Raw genomic sequence first — 15,572 nt, 5'->3', positions numbered from 1 at the left:
CCAGTCTTTTTAATTTTACTCAAATGGTTTTATTTTTTAATTTTTTTTTACTGGGCTAGTATAACAAATTATTACAAAGTACAACCCCGCAGACATCATAGATTGTCAAAAAAAAGTAATGTACAAAACTCTTGAGGTAAAACATTGTTTGAGAAAGATTCAGTTAAAAAGCCCTTATTAAAAAGTATTTTCAAAGAAAAAGCTCACTTTACACTATCTAGCCATCCTAAAAACCAACAATGCACTTTTATTTACAAGGTAGTGGTGGTGCAAAATACAGTGTGAGACAACATTCAGTCAAAATATTCATGTCTTTGTCAAATGTAAACAATAAACGTTGGCGTAGTCCTCAACCTCCTGCTGTACAAATCTAATAGAGAAGAGAAAATGCTGTCACACTGATACTTGCTCTAAGAGAAATATTCATTACACCTCTAAGAGCACAGCGAAAAATGAAAAAAATCAACAGTCCACATCTTCATAAGCTTTTGTACGAATGTGAAAGCAGAAGACCTTATTACTGTGTTACTGTCAACCTGTAGATAACAGAGGGTAAACACAAAATATAAAACTGGTGTGAGGTTCAAAATCCACCTATACAAAACAAATCCATGAACAAAATGAAATGCTGATAATCTACCATAAAAACAGCCATCTCCTCTGTAGAGGTAAGAAAGTGCTGTTGAGTGAAAACCTCAAAACTCTTTTATCTTGTGGTGAAGGATTATATGCCCTTCTCTAGGTTAATGTCTGAGGCTAATAATATTGTATAATTTTGCTATTATCAACAAATCTCATAAAAACAACAAAATCAACATCAAAACAATAATGTCAGTCCTTATCTAGCCATCTGGATCTCAGCCCCAAACATATTAGTTTCAGTGAAAAAAGGAAAACTACATTGCTCAAACCACTGTGTTTTTATCAGATCTTACTCAACTTAATTCTGCATTTATTAGGAACTATTTTTAAATATCCCCTGTGATGGACTGGTGACCTGTCCAGGGTGTACCCCTGCCTTTCACCCAAAGAGAGCTGGGATAGGCTCCAGCAGATCCCTGGGACCCTGGTTAGGAATAAGTATGCATGATTATTGATAATGGATGGATGACTATTTTTAAATACCTATTTGATGCATGTATATATAATAGATACATTAGGTTTTGCCTGAATATACACTGCTGCTTTTTATTGGGATTTGCTGACAATAAGAAAAATATACAGTATTTGCCTGATCTCTTTTAAGTCACTTGGATAAAGTCACAACTACTGTGTCCTCAAGTGGAAACACTTGAAATCTTAATAACAATTCCACTGGAAATTGCTTTGTATCTTTAGAGTTATAAGGTTTTCACTCTCCACTGAGAGCACTTAGAATGGAGCCATTATGGAAACTGTTCATACTACTGTAAAAAAAAGGAAGATGGTACCTATTTAATTGAATGTAGATCTTTAGTCTCTGTCCCAAAATATTACCATGCACATGGGTGGTGTGCGTTCCTAAGGCACAGCTACACAGTGCTCTGCCTGCTCTCGCGGCTGTACCCCATATCCTCGGAGGAGTGAGGTGGGAAATCAATAAATATCCCGTCTGAGTCTGAGTCTGCAGAATCTAGCACTTGTCCAATTATGGTTTCAGGGCTGGATGATTCACTGGGTGGTGCGGAGGATGCGCCCTTACTGAGATCAGTCATTGTTGTTGTGGCCTCAGTGCCGTGGAGAGCTCCCGAGGAGTGAAGGGGAAGGATGGAGGGAGGCGAAAGGTCCATGGCACTGGGTCCTGCTTGTTCAGTACCTGTGAATGACAGGATTATTATAGATGTTTTTTTGTCTGCAATAGCCAGTATAATAATGTATGCAGAGAGTCATACCATTTAACTGAGAGCCCACACACAGCTTGTTGGAGGAGGACCCAGACAGTTCAGATCCTGGGGCCAGGTCAGCGTAGGCCAGTCCCTGCTCCTCCAGGCATGATATAATCTCACAGGCTGAATGGCGCCGAATTCCTCCACTGCCAACAGAGCTGGCATCTGGGTCATACTCGGCCACCGGGGTTAGCAGCAGCGGGATATTGTAGCTTTTTGATCGTACCACAGGGTTTTTACAGGCCTGATCTGCAGATTTGGGCCAGCCCCACGCTAAACGCTTCTCTGAAAGACCACAGGAAAAGAAAGGAAGATCCTAATAAAGAAGTCTTACCCCTCAGACACACTATTAGCACTCTGCTTTTAGGGCTATGTACACACAGTCTCACCCAGAACACAGCAATGAGCCTCAGCGTCGTCTCCAGAGTAAAGCCCATGGGTGCCCAAGTACGGCGAGACCACTTTCTGAACCAGAGACTCCAGCCTCAGGTATTCCTCATTTACACCACGCGCCTCATGGACGCCCTACAAATACAGACAGCCAGGTAAGTGTGAATTTAAGCTGTTCTTTAGCCACTAAGCAATAACAAACAATAATAGAGTAAAATAATAATACAATCGGAATAAACGGGCTCACTGGTGGCTCTGAATCACAATCAGACACTAGATACAAGAAATTTGTGTCACGAGCTGGTGAGTGTGGTGGAGGTGCGGGTGAGAAGGTAGGACCCAAATGTAGAACACAGGTTTATTCTTCCTGGGATCTCCAGGGCAAACTCAAATACAAAAGATCTCCGCCACACGGCGGGCAGGCAAAAACTGAAAACACCGCTCGGCGTAATGGGAACAACGAAACTCTCTACGCTTCAGCAATCTAGTCATAAATTACAAATGCTTCATCAGAGAACAAAGGAAAGAGGGAAGTATATATAGGGAGAACACAAACGGTGATTAGGAACAGGTGAAATCAATAAACACAAATAACTAATGTGAAGCTGCCGGGGACCAGTGCAAGGGAAAAGGAAGTCTCTTAGAAAATAAAGGTTCCCCGGCAGGAAGTCCCAAAGGGGAATCATGACAATTTGTTGAGGTATTTTGCTTTTATTTCTGTTAAATTAATAAAGCCTTTGATTAAAAATTAAAATTACTGTCCAGATTGATTGTCATCAAACATGGGCCTCGTCTACTCAATTAGAAGTTAACCTGGCATTTCAAAACTTCTAAAAGTTTATTTATTTCATTTACTGATACATTTCTTTGCTAGGATATTCATTGCTCATACATATAAAGAAGTGAATCAGAGAAGACTAGCCCCATGGTATAATTTACATATTCGTACCTTAAAGCAGGCATCACGAAGGCTGGAAAGGAAGTGGCGTTCCACAAACTTAGAGGAAATTTTTCTAGCCTGGAAAAACAGTCTACTAACATATAAAAAAGCTCTCCGTAAAGCCAGAACTGCATACTATTCATCACTAATAGAGGAAAATAAGAACAATCCCAGGTTTCTTTTCAGCACTGTAGCCAGGCTGACAAAAAGTCACAGCTCTGTTGAGCCCAGTGTTCCCTTAGCTCTCAGCAGTGATGAATTTATGAGTTTCTTTACAAATAAAATCACAACTATTAGAGATAAAATTCAGCAGATGCTTCCTATACCTGCAATAAATGAATCTTTTACTACAGTAGCTCTTGAATCATCTGTAAGACCTCAGTTATGTTTAGACTGCTTCTCTCCTATAGATCTCTCTGAATTTACATCAGTAGTTGCTTCATCGAAATCATCACTGTGTCTCTTAGACCCCATCCCGACTAGACTGCTTAAAGACAACCTGCCATTAATGAACTCATCTTTATTAAACTTGGTAAATTTATCTCTAGTATCAGACTACGTACCACAGGCCTTTAAGACTGCAGTAATCAAACCCTTACTCAAAAAGCCTAGTCTTGATCCAGAAGTCTTGGCTAATTATAGACCAATATCCAACCTGCCATTTATTTCTAAAATCCTAGAAAAAGCTGTTGTTAAGCATCTATCAGACCACTTACACAGGAATGAACTATTTGAAGATTTCCAATCAGGATTTAGAGCACATCATAGTACAGAAACAGCACTGTTGAAAGTTACCAACGATCTTCTCTTAGCCTAAGATAATGGACTTGTTTCTATAGTTGTCCTCCTGGACCTTAGTGCTGCATTCGACACCATTGACCACAACATCTTATTACAGAGACTGGAGCATGTGACTGGTATCAGAGGAACAGCGTTAAAATGGTTCCAATCCTATTTATTGGACAGATTCCAGTTTGTTCATGTCCATGATGAACCTTCCACACGAACAAAAGTTAGTTATGGAGTTCCACAAGGTTCTGTGCTAGGGCCAATTCTGTTCACCCTGTACATGCTTCCTTTAGGATATGTCATTAGGAAGCACTCTATTAATTACCACTGCTATGCAGATGACACTCAGTTATATCTATCTATTAAACCTGTTAACACAAACCAGTTAACCAGACTTCAAGCCTGTCCTTCAACTGACATAAAGGCCTGGATGACCAGTAACTTTTTACTTTTAAACTCAGAGAAAACAGAAGTCATTATATTTGGGCCAAAAAATCTCATAAATAACTTTTCTAAAATTATAGCTAATCTAGATGGCATAACCTTCCCTTCCTCTCCTCCCCCCTCACATGTATATTCCACCATTGAATGTCACTAACCTTGTGCTCTCTCTCTCTCCTAGTTTGTGCTCTCTCCCTCTCTCTCTCTGTACCTTCTGCAGGTGTCCCTGGTCCTGGAGCTGTATATTGCTGATGTGCAGTTACTGGTCCCACCAACCTGCAGTGTCTATTTGTTGTTTATTGTTGCTGTTCTTTTCTCTCTCCTCTATCCACTCACACCAACCGGTCGAGGCAGATGGCCGCCCAAACTGAGCCTGGTTCTGCTGGAGGTTTTTTCTTCCGTTAAAGGGAGTTTTTCCTCTCCACTGTTGCCAAGTGCTTGCTCATAAGGGATTTGTTGGGTTTTTAGTTGTAGTTTTTGTAAAGTGCCTTGAGATGATTTGTATTGTGATTTGGCGCTATGCAAATAAAATTGAATTGAATTGAATTAAATTGAATTGAATTGAATATTAGGATTTTTATTTCTGCTTTTTTATGTGTCATGATGCCATTCAGTTTAATGCATACATAGGTATAAGACACTGTACTTCCCTTCTGTACTTGGAACCAGTCACAAATTATCATGTGCAAAGCTGCAAAACACGCTGCTGATTTGCATTATTAAGAACAGAAGTAACCAAGTGAGTAAGGAAACAAGCAGTGAAGTTTGCCTCGGTGCCTGTAGGCCTACCTGTAGAATAAGCAGCATCTGCGTAACAGAGGGGGGCACACGGGCCCGTGGCCGAGACAGAGCGTCCTCTAACTTTACACTCAGGACTATGGTGTTCCTGAAGTGAAGCAGAGCGAGCTGTCGGACAGAGGGCTCCTTACCCTGCACACAGGAAGGACACACACAACAGGAGAACTGTTTGAAACCAAGCCTGTGAACAGCAAACAGAAAAACCAGCAGAGTGTTAAGACAGTTGTTTACCTGAACCGGATGAAAGATGGCCTGCAGCATTGAGAGAACATCACAGAAGAAGAAGTCCCACGTCTCTGCCAGAGAGTCGAGTAACTTCTGACCTGCATTGAACATAAAACCAAAACACACTCAGTTAAAGTTTGATTCAGTGGCCCAGTCACAAAATCTTTATATATTAAATACATAAACTATCAGCTGTACCTTCATAGAACCTTATTTTATCCCGTAGGATGACCATGCCTTTTGTCAGCAACTGGTTCTGGGAAAAGAAGACAACAATTATGAACATCAGTATCACCTACTGCAAGAAGCTGCACCATGTTGTTCAACAATAAATCAAATATCTGTGGGTTTCATGTATCAATCATGTATTTTTGCAGACATCATTTAATTTCATACCACAGCTGTTTTACCTGCAGGTATTCTGTGAAGAAGGACCCCAGCTCAGTCTTCAACAAATGTCTAGGAAAACAAACACTGACATGTGACATGTCCTTCAAAAGTCATAATTAACATGAATAAACAGAGAGTATTCAACTGTTATCAGTAACTAAACGCATGTGTGTATGAATGTGTGCTTATAACCTGCAATTTACTACTCAGTTACATTTAATTACACGCTACTATTCAATTACAATAATAGAAAACCAATCTACCAAACAGCCTGTTTTCTTGCATTCTAATCCAGATTTCCTCTGTGGTTAAAGAAATGTGTGTCAACCTCCCTGTGGCTTCTTTGTACATGTAAATGTGTTTACTGAGCTATAATGGAGGGGCTGTTGTGATAAGAGGGACGGGTCTGGTTTGGAAAGATAATAAGATATCTGGTACAACCACATGGCTCCCCAGACCGCCATACAGTACACTACAGACACAAACAAACTCATTCACAAGAAAACATGCAGTCAGCAAACACAGGACAGGGCGTAATTATGCTAATTATAGCACAACATGACATTAACAGTCCCAAATAAGGAAGCTTTCTCTGTACTGGATGTGTGTTTGGCTGTTTAAACTTACCGGACACCTTCGTTAAGGACATAGAGTTCATTATCTGCCAAACCCTTCTTCTGGAAGACTGCTATGACAGCATTATGGATGCTGCAACAGCAAACACAAATATACACATAAACTAATCCATAATACCGTTTGACACACATTTGAACAACACATATCTTCCATCTTGATGTTATGTGGTATACCTGTTCCAGGTGGCGTTGGCTCCTGCCCTCTTTTGCTTCTCCCCTCTGTCCTCTGGTGAACTTTTCTCACTTTTCCCAAGCTCACTGAGGCTGGGAGAGCTCATCAGCTTCAGCCGGTGTAGAGTCCTCATGAGGGAGATATAAAGTAAGTGGAGAGAAACAAGAATATATATTAAGTACCGGGCGGGAGCAACAGAAAGTCAGGTCAGAGAAGGAACACGAGGAAATAGGTGGAAGGGAGAGAGCATAAGAAATGTGAACAGAGGGGAAAAGCACAATGACAATACAAAGAGCAGCCGGTGACAGAGGAGGAGAGAAGTAGGGCAGGATGATGCACTGTAAGAGAGGGCAGCACTTTAAAAGCAGGATGGGTGGAGCCAGGCTGAGAGGTGGGCCACAGTATCACATCACTGCCCGAGGTCTCAGAAGAGAAGGAAACAATAGCACATGCACTGATGGGGGCATACTCTTCCTCCCTCTCTCCCTCTCCGCAGTACAATATGACCATTGATGCAAACAAATATTTATGCAGAGCACAGATGCCAGAGGAACTGCAGGATAAGCAGCCTGAAGCAGCTGGGACTTTGTTGTGCTTGTCACTGTATGTAGAGGAGGTGGAGGAGGACATCATCGTCCGGCTTATTAACAACAACAAAAACAGAGATAGGAAGCAGTGACACAATACAGGACAATGAAGAAGGTTTTCCTGCTCTCCCACTTTTGTCACAGCTGCTGCAGGACAACAGTAGTGAAAAATAGTGCAGATGTATTTATGAGACTAGAGTCAGACTGACGCTACTTTCTCCTTTATTACGTCACTTAAAGTGACTTTAACGTTTTAAAAGTAAGCTTTTACTTCCTGTACTTATGAAGACATCAGGATGTTCACACTGAAATAACTATTCAAACCCAGTTTTCATGGCAGCATCATAGTGTCTGCCGTTTCCCAAACCAGATATAATTCATACATAGAAATCTAATGTACTGTAGATTTGGACAGAGTTTGGCAGCAGAGCGTGACTTTCTAATGACTGACCCAACAGATTTTTAAAAGAATAATTTGACATTTTGGAAAACATGCTTGTCCTGTGTTCTGGCTAAGGGTTAGATGAAAAGATCGATGCCTCTGTACGGTAAATGTATCAGGCTACACCCAGCAGTAGATGGAGTTAGTTTTGCATAAAGAATAAAAGCCAAGGCAAACAGCTGCACTACCTCTGTCCAACAGTAATAAAATGTGCTTACCAGCATTTCTAAAGTTCACTGGTTAAAACGTTCCACCTTGTTTGTTTAATCTGTACAAAAACTTTTGAGGTTGCCAGTCAGTTCCTAGAAGTCGGTGTGATAGTCAAGAAGTAGTCCTGCCAAAGCCTTGAAAGGACCATTGACACTATGACTTTTGTTTGCATTGAACAAATGAGATAAAATGCTTTGATTCTTTAGCTTTATAGGTGCTGCTAACCAGTTTTTGTCACCATCAGGCCAGAGTCAGGCTGTTTCCCCTCTTTCCATGCTAAACTAAGACACTGCTGGGCCTAGTGGTGTATTAGCATTCATATAGAAGAGTGGTTACAAGGTTTTTTATTAAACTTATATAATAGATCAAACTTGTATGCTTTAAATTTGGATTTTAAAAGACTACGAACGAAACAAGGCAGCACATTGGCTTAGTGGTTAGCACTGTTGCCTCACAGCAAGAAGGTTCCTGGTTTGAAACCCAGCAGGGGCCTTTCTGTGTGGATAATAAGCAGGTATAGATGATGGAAGACTATGAATCAGCATGTACTGAGCAGGACATTTTGCTGTTTGTTAGAGGAACCGTATTTTTTTGCACTTCTGTACAAGCGTTTCTTATTATCAGCCAAAACATATACTTATATTATTGTATTAATATACATAGAAATATTTCTGTTAATCCACATCAAGGCCACTAATCTAATCTCAATTTTCACTGCACATCTTAGACACTGACGAAAAAGAGGAAATGGTGAGATCAGACCACAGCAGGAGGCAGCACTGAGAATCATGGTCCGTGGGATTTTGTGAATGCGTGTCAATTTTTCATGTATTTCGCAGGATGCTATGAAAAGTTAATCCCAGGAACTGAGCCTTACCTCCTGATCGGATGCTCGCTGCTGCTGCTGTCCATGTCCGGGCTCGGGGGAGGGGCAGAGAAGGTGCTGAAGTTGAGGGACAGGGGTCGGGGAGATTGCCGGGAGGCGTGCCTCCTCCTGAGTCCATCAAGCATCTAAACATTGGAAATAGTTATTAGTGCTGGAGTGAAGGCCAATATCAGCAGACCAACAGAGCCAGGAGTGATCACAAGCTGATCCAGCAGCTGAAAAAGGCCAAGGCCCTGACACAGGGTCATGAGAATCAAATGAGGAGCAATAAAACCCTAAAACAGACAACAGGAAGAATTTAGAGTAAACCTTACGGTCGCGGAGACACAGGACAGCATCAGGCCACACATTTGCCACCTCCTCCAAGGTGCTACACTGAAATCAACCGTTTTTTTTCAGTTCCTTATTCTGTGAAGTGACTGTTATTTCAACACCATGGGAGAGTGCTCAACCTACACTCCCATCTCACCACAACCATTACATCAGAGGAAAAAACACTGGGAGCTGCATGTGTGTGCATGTAGAGTATGGGTGTGTGTGTGTGTGTGTGTGAGAGAGTGTGATTGTTCCAGTAAAAGCCACGTAGCCATGATCCTGTCTTACAGTTTGACATTAGTACAGTCTGTTTGGGTGTCTCCCCATAGAAACAGGCTGAGGGCTCCACGGTGAAGCGCCATCCCCTGGTCAGAGGGAGAACTACAGTCTGGGCTGTCACTGCTCAGACAAAGACACAACACCAGCCTCCCTCACTGCCACGCCGCATGCAAGCCATAAAATGGTGTTTTATCACATCTCACACACACGGACACACTACCTACACCGTCTACCCAACATGCCGTGCCGTGCCGTGCCAGTCTGGGTATTTCTGATTTTGTTCAGCCCTCCTCCCTGTCTGTTTTTTTTTTTTTTTTTTTTTTTTTTTTTGGGCGATCGATGCCACTTTTCATTTTCATTAGTCCACACTGCGTTTGTGGCCTACTGGTGGCCCAGTGCCTGACATGTGTTATTCCACATAAGACAATCAATCCATCGCTCAGACACGCAACCAGCAGTGCACGTTTATTCAGCAGCCAGTCGTGCGTACGTGGAGGTTTGTCTATTTTTTTTCTACTTGTGTGGACGAGGGCATGAGGCAGGGTGGGTGTCCTACATGGACCTGGGTGTCCCATGAACGCACACGCACTGGCGCAGATCAATCATTAAGTCCACCCATAGAGACAAAGTGTCGCGTAATGGCCACAAAGTTGCCGTGTACCGTGCGCGTCTGCCCGCCCACTGCAGCCCGCACTCACCGTGGCCGATCTTGTCGTGTTGTTCCTGCTGCGATGAAACGCTCCTGTAGTAACGACGCGACACGTTCGCCGTCTGGGCTCATCGGCCACTGGCTTCTTTACCGATCCCCGCCGGGCTGCGCACCCACACGGGCATCAGGGTGCTGGGCGGATGAAGGATCCAACCTGCGGCGCGGTGGAGTGGAGGGGGACTCATTCATGAAGCGTGCACCGCCGCTCGCTCTCTGGCTCGCCCCCGCTTTGTTTTGACGAGGTGCGAAGAGAACCTGGACGCGTGGACGCGGCGGCCGCGGGCAGTAGGCTGCGTGGATGCGCACTGTGGCAGAGCTGTATGCAAATCGCTGGTATTCAAAAGAAGAAGAAGAAGAAAAATAGAGTATGAGCTTTGTCGTGCCTTGGACATGCCTGGACCATTTTCACTTTAGCCCTCAAGCATTTCAACGCTGAGTCAGATGAAGTGGCACACACACATATCCCAGAAAACACCTCTGCGTGTGCACCGGAGCGCAGACTGCATGCAGGTGTGAGCAGCTGCATGAGAAATCACTGTCCCCAGTCTATGCAGTTTAACCCATCGGTCAGCGCGGTTTGCAGATCATCTCCCGTTAATAACCGAGTCTCATGAGCAACTTGTTCTAATAAAGTCAGTGTGAAAGACCAGAAACCCGCTCCTAACACGTGTACAGGCTGGAACAGGTAGCCTGAGGTGAAACAGTCATATTAGAGCAAAGTGAAGCTCAACCCGAACAGACAATAAAATAAAGTTCCTTTAACAGCAGTCTGTTCAGATGCTTCATTTATTTCTTGAAAAGAGGACATCAGTGACATGATGCACAGAAAACAGAGAAATCTGAATTTTTACAGTGCGAAAATCCACAGTTTTAATTTAATTTTTAAATGAGCCCAAATGTGTTAAATTTCAAAAGTAAAATAATGATGTGCAGTGACCTCAGGTCATTATTCAAACTTCTATGGTAACAACAAAGTGCAATTGTGCTTTTGTTCCAAACCCTACTGACTAATAACGAAATGAAAACAAAACACAGCGACGTGTTAGTTTCCGACAGTCCCTGAAGGCAGCACAGACCTCTCCCCACAGACCGAGCGGGAAGTTCAGATGGTTGTTTCCGGTTCATCGTCCGGTTTAACCGACATTAAAATTACGTTTAACGAGTCTACCTGGTGAGTTGAGTCTGGATGAAAGAGACCAGGTCTTGGTCCCGACTGAGGGGCTAAACAGGGTTTGGTTAGAGCCGCATTAATGTCAGTTTCTTTGGTCTAATCCCAGAGCTCTGCACCATGGCCCCTGGTCACCCCGAGGACCGCAGCGCCTGTGCACCCAGATACTTCGGACAGGTGAGTCTTTTTGCACATTATTGTGCGACTTCAGTACAAAATGCACATTTTACTCCTCCATCTCTTTAGTTAGTGCTCAGCATCAGTATTATACAAATGTTCAGTATAATCCACAGACTGTACATTTGTGCAAATCATTTGGTACTAAAGTCAAATCCTGAATTGAGGACTCATTTTCTACACTGTTTCAGTAGAGCTTAATGGTTAGCACTGTTGCCTCACAGCAAGAAGGTTCCTGGTTTGAAACCCATCAGGGGTCTTTCTGTGTGGAGTCTGCATGTTCTCCCTGTGCTTGTGTGGGTTTTCTCCAGGTACTCTGGTTTCCTCCCCCAGTCCAAAAACATGTATGTCAGGTTGATTGGTGACTCTAAATTGCCCATAGGAGTGAGTGTGAGTGTGTGAGGTTGTTTGTCTCTATGTGGCCCTGTGATGGACTGGGGACCTGTCCAGGGTGTACCCCTGCCTTTCACCCAGAGAGAGCTGGGATAGGCTCCAGCAGATCCCTGGGACTCTGGTTAGGAATAAGGGGGTATAGATGATGGATGGATGGATGGATGGATGGATGGAAGTTGTAAGTTCCTCATTGTAAGTTTCTTTCTTTCCTGCTGTTGGAACCGGCCTGTGCTGACAGTGCACCTACACAGCTGAGGAGTACCAGGCGGTGCACGATGCTCTGCGACAGAAGCTGGGACCAGAGTACATCAGTTCCAGAGTGGCAGGAGGAGGACAGAGGGCAAGTGTTTGCTTCTCTCTCATGTTTGTCTTCACCTGAGAAGCAAATGAAAAGTTCTAAGGAATTGTAGAAACGTGACAGATGAGGTGATGTGAATTTAAATGATTCCAATCCATGGGATGAAACATCTGAAACAATATTTGACTTGGATTTTCTCATGTCAGAACCAAATGTTGCTTGGATGTGACTGCTAGCACCTGTGTCTGATCTCAACAGGTGTGCTATATTGAAGGGCATCGTGTGATCAGCCTGGCTAACGAGATGTTTGGGTACAACGGATGGTCTCACTCCATCTCCCAGCAGAACGTTGGTATGGATGACGTCTTGTTGTTACAGTCCATCCACTGTCACACGGTCGCTCTAACCATACGCCTGCTTTGTGTTCACAGACTTCGTAGACCTCATCAATGGAAAGTTCTACGTCGGAGTCAGTGCGTTTGTGAAAGTGCAGCTGAAGGTTAGATGGACGACCACTGTAACGTCTTTGTACTGGTTGTAATTTCAGCAATATCTTCACTATGAATTTCAGATTTAACATGATAAAATCTTTACTGTGGCTGCTCATCACATGGTGCCCACATGAACCCTCATCCAGGACGGGTCGTTTCATGAAGATGTAGGCTACGGAGTCAGTGAGGGACTGAAGTCTAAAGCGCTGTCCCTGGAAAAGGCAAGAAAAGAGGCCGTCACTGATGGCATGAAGAGAGCACTGAAGTACTAGATTTACCATCTGTATACATCTAATTTACATTTATATTATTTATCTGCACAAACAGCAAACGTTTTTTCAGATATACACACATACATATTTGTATTTGTTTGGTCTTGTTAAGATGCTTTGGTAATGCCCTTGGAAACTGCATCCTGGATAAAGAATACCTTCTAGCTATTAACAAGATCCCCAAACAGGTCAGATAAAACGTGTGTGTGTGTGTGTGTGTGTGTGTGTGTGTGTGTGTGTGTGTGTGTGTGTGTGTGTGTATGTGTATGTGTAAACATTCAACATCAAGAGTTTTCATTTTTCTTGAATTCTGAATTTTGTCACTTCTCCTCTACAAAAAGCCTCCTCCTCCTCTCAACCCAGCCCAAACTAAGCGCTCTGAGGGTGAGCCGTTGGTGGAGAAGGCGCGGTTCTCCAGTCTGGTCCAAGAGGAGAAGCTTGTGCCTGCAGTGGGTCCTGCCAGGACACCGCTAGAACCCCGACCCCTTGACCAGAATTGTTCAGAAGCTCATACTCCTGATGCTGCCTCTGCCCCCGACAGGAAAAGTGAGAATGTCAGCTCCAGGTAAACAGCACCCGATCCAGTTTCGGTTCCCAGTAGCCCCTGATGCCTCTTCATCTCATGAGCATGAGTCGCATTTTTCCGTCCCCCTCTTAGACTCGCCAAGGACTCCATGGACGGGTCTGAACTACACACAGACCCTAAACAGCTGAGAAAACTCAGACAGCAGCAGCTTCAACAGAAGTTCAGAAGGGAGATGGAGGCAAAGAAGCTGCAGCAGAAACAGGATCAAGCCAAGTCTGAAGACACAGAGGTCACAATTGGAAGAGGATCCAGTGGAGGTTGGTGTTTGTGTAACATCTGTGAAAGATTTTGTTCTGTTTAAATCAGTGGTCTCAAAGTCAAGTCCTTGTACTGGACATGTTTTGTGATGTGAGTCCCCTGATTTAAAGTGAATTAATGGGTTTTCTCTGGTGTTGGTGTTTTTTTATGAAGCTGTATCTGTTCCTTCAGGTCATCAAGGTGTACCTGTGTTCAGCGACAGCAGTACAGCGACTGGACACAGGAAACCCAGCAGTAGGGATGGGCATTTAGCAGGTGCTGTAAGCCACCACCAGAGGGCTCCACATGTAGTGTCAGCATGGCCTCTGTTCTCCTTTTGCCAGTCTGACTCAGCTCTGGTTTGTCTTCTGCAGCAGATGATCCTGAGTTCTGGGACTTTGCTCTGGATGGGATTGAGGAGCTGAATGTCCCCACAAGCGGCCCACCCTGCAGGGAGTCCAGGCTCAGCACACCCGGGAACCACCAGATGCTGACACGCAGTAAAACCCCCCAGAGAGGCCCTGACAGACCTCCAGACGAGGCCCCGTCCTACAGCAGAGGGGAGGACAGGACTCAGTACAGACCTCCAAACCAGAACCAGTATCAGACGAGACCAGGTGAAGCTTCAGGAGCAGAGAGATTAATCTATTAGTAAGTTTGGTATATAAACTGAATTTTGTGGTCTTACAGGAGAAGCCTTCAGTCCGTACAGACAAGGACACTACATGAAGAAACGACGACTGGACACATGAGATTTTATGTTGCTGTTCCAGTTTCCTCAACACTTTCTACAATCTGTAGTTTTTCCTTTGTTTCATATTTATTAAGCTCATTTTGGTATGAACTGCTATTTGGAGAAATGATTTCTGGTTTTATAAAAAATAAAAAGACAATTACAGAAATTAGTCAGCTGTAGTTTTTATACATGTAGCAGAGATCTGCCTATTCAAAACCTTTGCAGTGGTTTAAAAAAAAAAAAAAAATCATGCTCTTCTTGAAGTTTATATTTACATGTAAAATGAGAGGATGCAAATAATTTGGATGAATGATTGAATACCATCCAATAACACCTGAAGTTGTTTTTTCCTCAAACCTCTTCAATTATAAATATTAAAATATTTACTATTAAGAATATTTAGGGTTTAAAACTCCAGGAATTTTTAAAAATTGGGCAGAAACAGAAAATCTTAGTTTTTTAATCATTTTTAATTTTTTTACATTTTTTACAATGTGAAAAACATACACAAAAGACAGAATCACAGGAAGTCAGTAAGGAGAGATCAGAAATCCAATTTAAAACAGATATTACCTCGAACTGTATAGAGGCCTGTGTTAACTAATGTCATCATAGCTTGTGGATCTGAAGCTTTGTTGTGAGCCTGTGCTGTACAGAGGCCAGTTGTGTTGTCACGTGTAAGATTAAACATTAGTGAAACCAGCATGCAGAAACCATATGCTCAGTCTGATACAGAAATGCCTGTGATGTTAGTGAATGGCAACTGAACACTGTGATGACTCAGGAAGGCAAAGAATAACAAAAAGAAATGATCTCTAATATTCCAATATCAAAAACAATGAAGTCAATAATAACCCTCATCAGCATGCAAATGTTTCCATTACCCCTCAGTCCCTTATAAAACTTTAAACATTGCATATTCTGCATTGCAGTAACTTATTTTTTCTCTAGAGAAGTTTAACTATTCATCCAATCTATGAGCAGGCGAAAGAGTCACAATGACACATGGCACTCGTGTGGGGTGGTGAGACAAAAGTTGAGCCAGCCGGCATGATGAGCATCTGACGGCTTTTAAACCTTTTAACAGAGCTCACTCAGCCTGGACAAGTGCTTCTACGAGATGGTCGAATGACAAAGTCAC

At 43.0% G+C, this 15,572-nt stretch overlaps 2 protein-coding genes across 7 annotated transcripts; one reads left to right on the top strand and one right to left on the bottom strand.

Annotated features, from left to right (window-relative positions):
* Positions 1–19: 19 nt before the first annotated feature.
* prr5a (proline rich 5a (renal)) lies at positions 20–10,247 on the bottom strand. Of its 2 annotated transcripts, none has more exons than XM_026310997.2 (11): positions 10,063–10,247; positions 8,762–8,895; positions 6,648–6,773; positions 6,466–6,546; positions 5,859–5,907; positions 5,647–5,704; positions 5,455–5,546; positions 5,215–5,355; positions 2,255–2,390; positions 1,872–2,150; positions 20–1,795 (listed from the first exon to the last, which is right to left on the bottom strand). In XM_026310997.2, exons 2-11 carry the CDS (start codon positions 8,893–8,895, stop codon positions 1,512–1,514), a joined length of 1,380 nt encoding a protein of 459 aa, XP_026166782.1. In that variant the 5' UTR covers positions 10,063–10,247; the 3' UTR covers positions 20–1,511. The 2 variants fall into 2 exon arrangements, with proteins under 2 accessions (XP_026166782.1, XP_026166781.1); XM_026310996.1 differs by lacking the exon at positions 10,063–10,247 and adding an exon at positions 9,085–9,197.
* rad52 (RAD52 homolog, DNA repair protein) lies at positions 9,389–14,545 on the top strand. 5 transcript variants are annotated; one of them, XM_026311000.2, is made up of 12 exons: positions 9,389–9,629; positions 11,351–11,418; positions 12,050–12,151; positions 12,368–12,461; positions 12,541–12,608; positions 12,747–12,865; positions 12,985–13,060; positions 13,214–13,437; positions 13,531–13,715; positions 13,888–13,971; positions 14,070–14,312; positions 14,386–14,545. In XM_026311000.2, exons 2-12 carry the CDS (start codon positions 11,362–11,364, stop codon positions 14,445–14,447), a joined length of 1,314 nt encoding a protein of 437 aa, XP_026166785.1. In that variant the 5' UTR covers positions 9,389–9,629; positions 11,351–11,361; the 3' UTR covers positions 14,448–14,545. The 5 variants fall into 5 exon arrangements, with proteins under 5 accessions (XP_026166785.1, XP_026166784.1, XP_026166786.1 ...); XM_026310999.1 differs by lacking the exon at positions 9,389–9,629 and adding an exon at positions 9,749–9,860; XM_026311001.2 differs by lacking the exon at positions 9,389–9,629 and adding an exon at positions 10,450–11,244 and having other exon boundaries at positions 14,073–14,312.
* The last annotated feature ends 1,027 nt before the right edge of the window (positions 14,546–15,572 follow it).

This window comes from Mastacembelus armatus, chromosome 6 (assembly GCF_900324485.2).
Source record: "Mastacembelus armatus chromosome 6, fMasArm1.2, whole genome shotgun sequence".
Lineage (NCBI taxonomy): Eukaryota > Metazoa > Chordata > Actinopteri > Synbranchiformes > Mastacembelidae > Mastacembelus > Mastacembelus armatus.
Note: the sequence above shows the minus strand (reverse complement) of the source record. Positions and strands in the feature narration are given on the sequence as shown.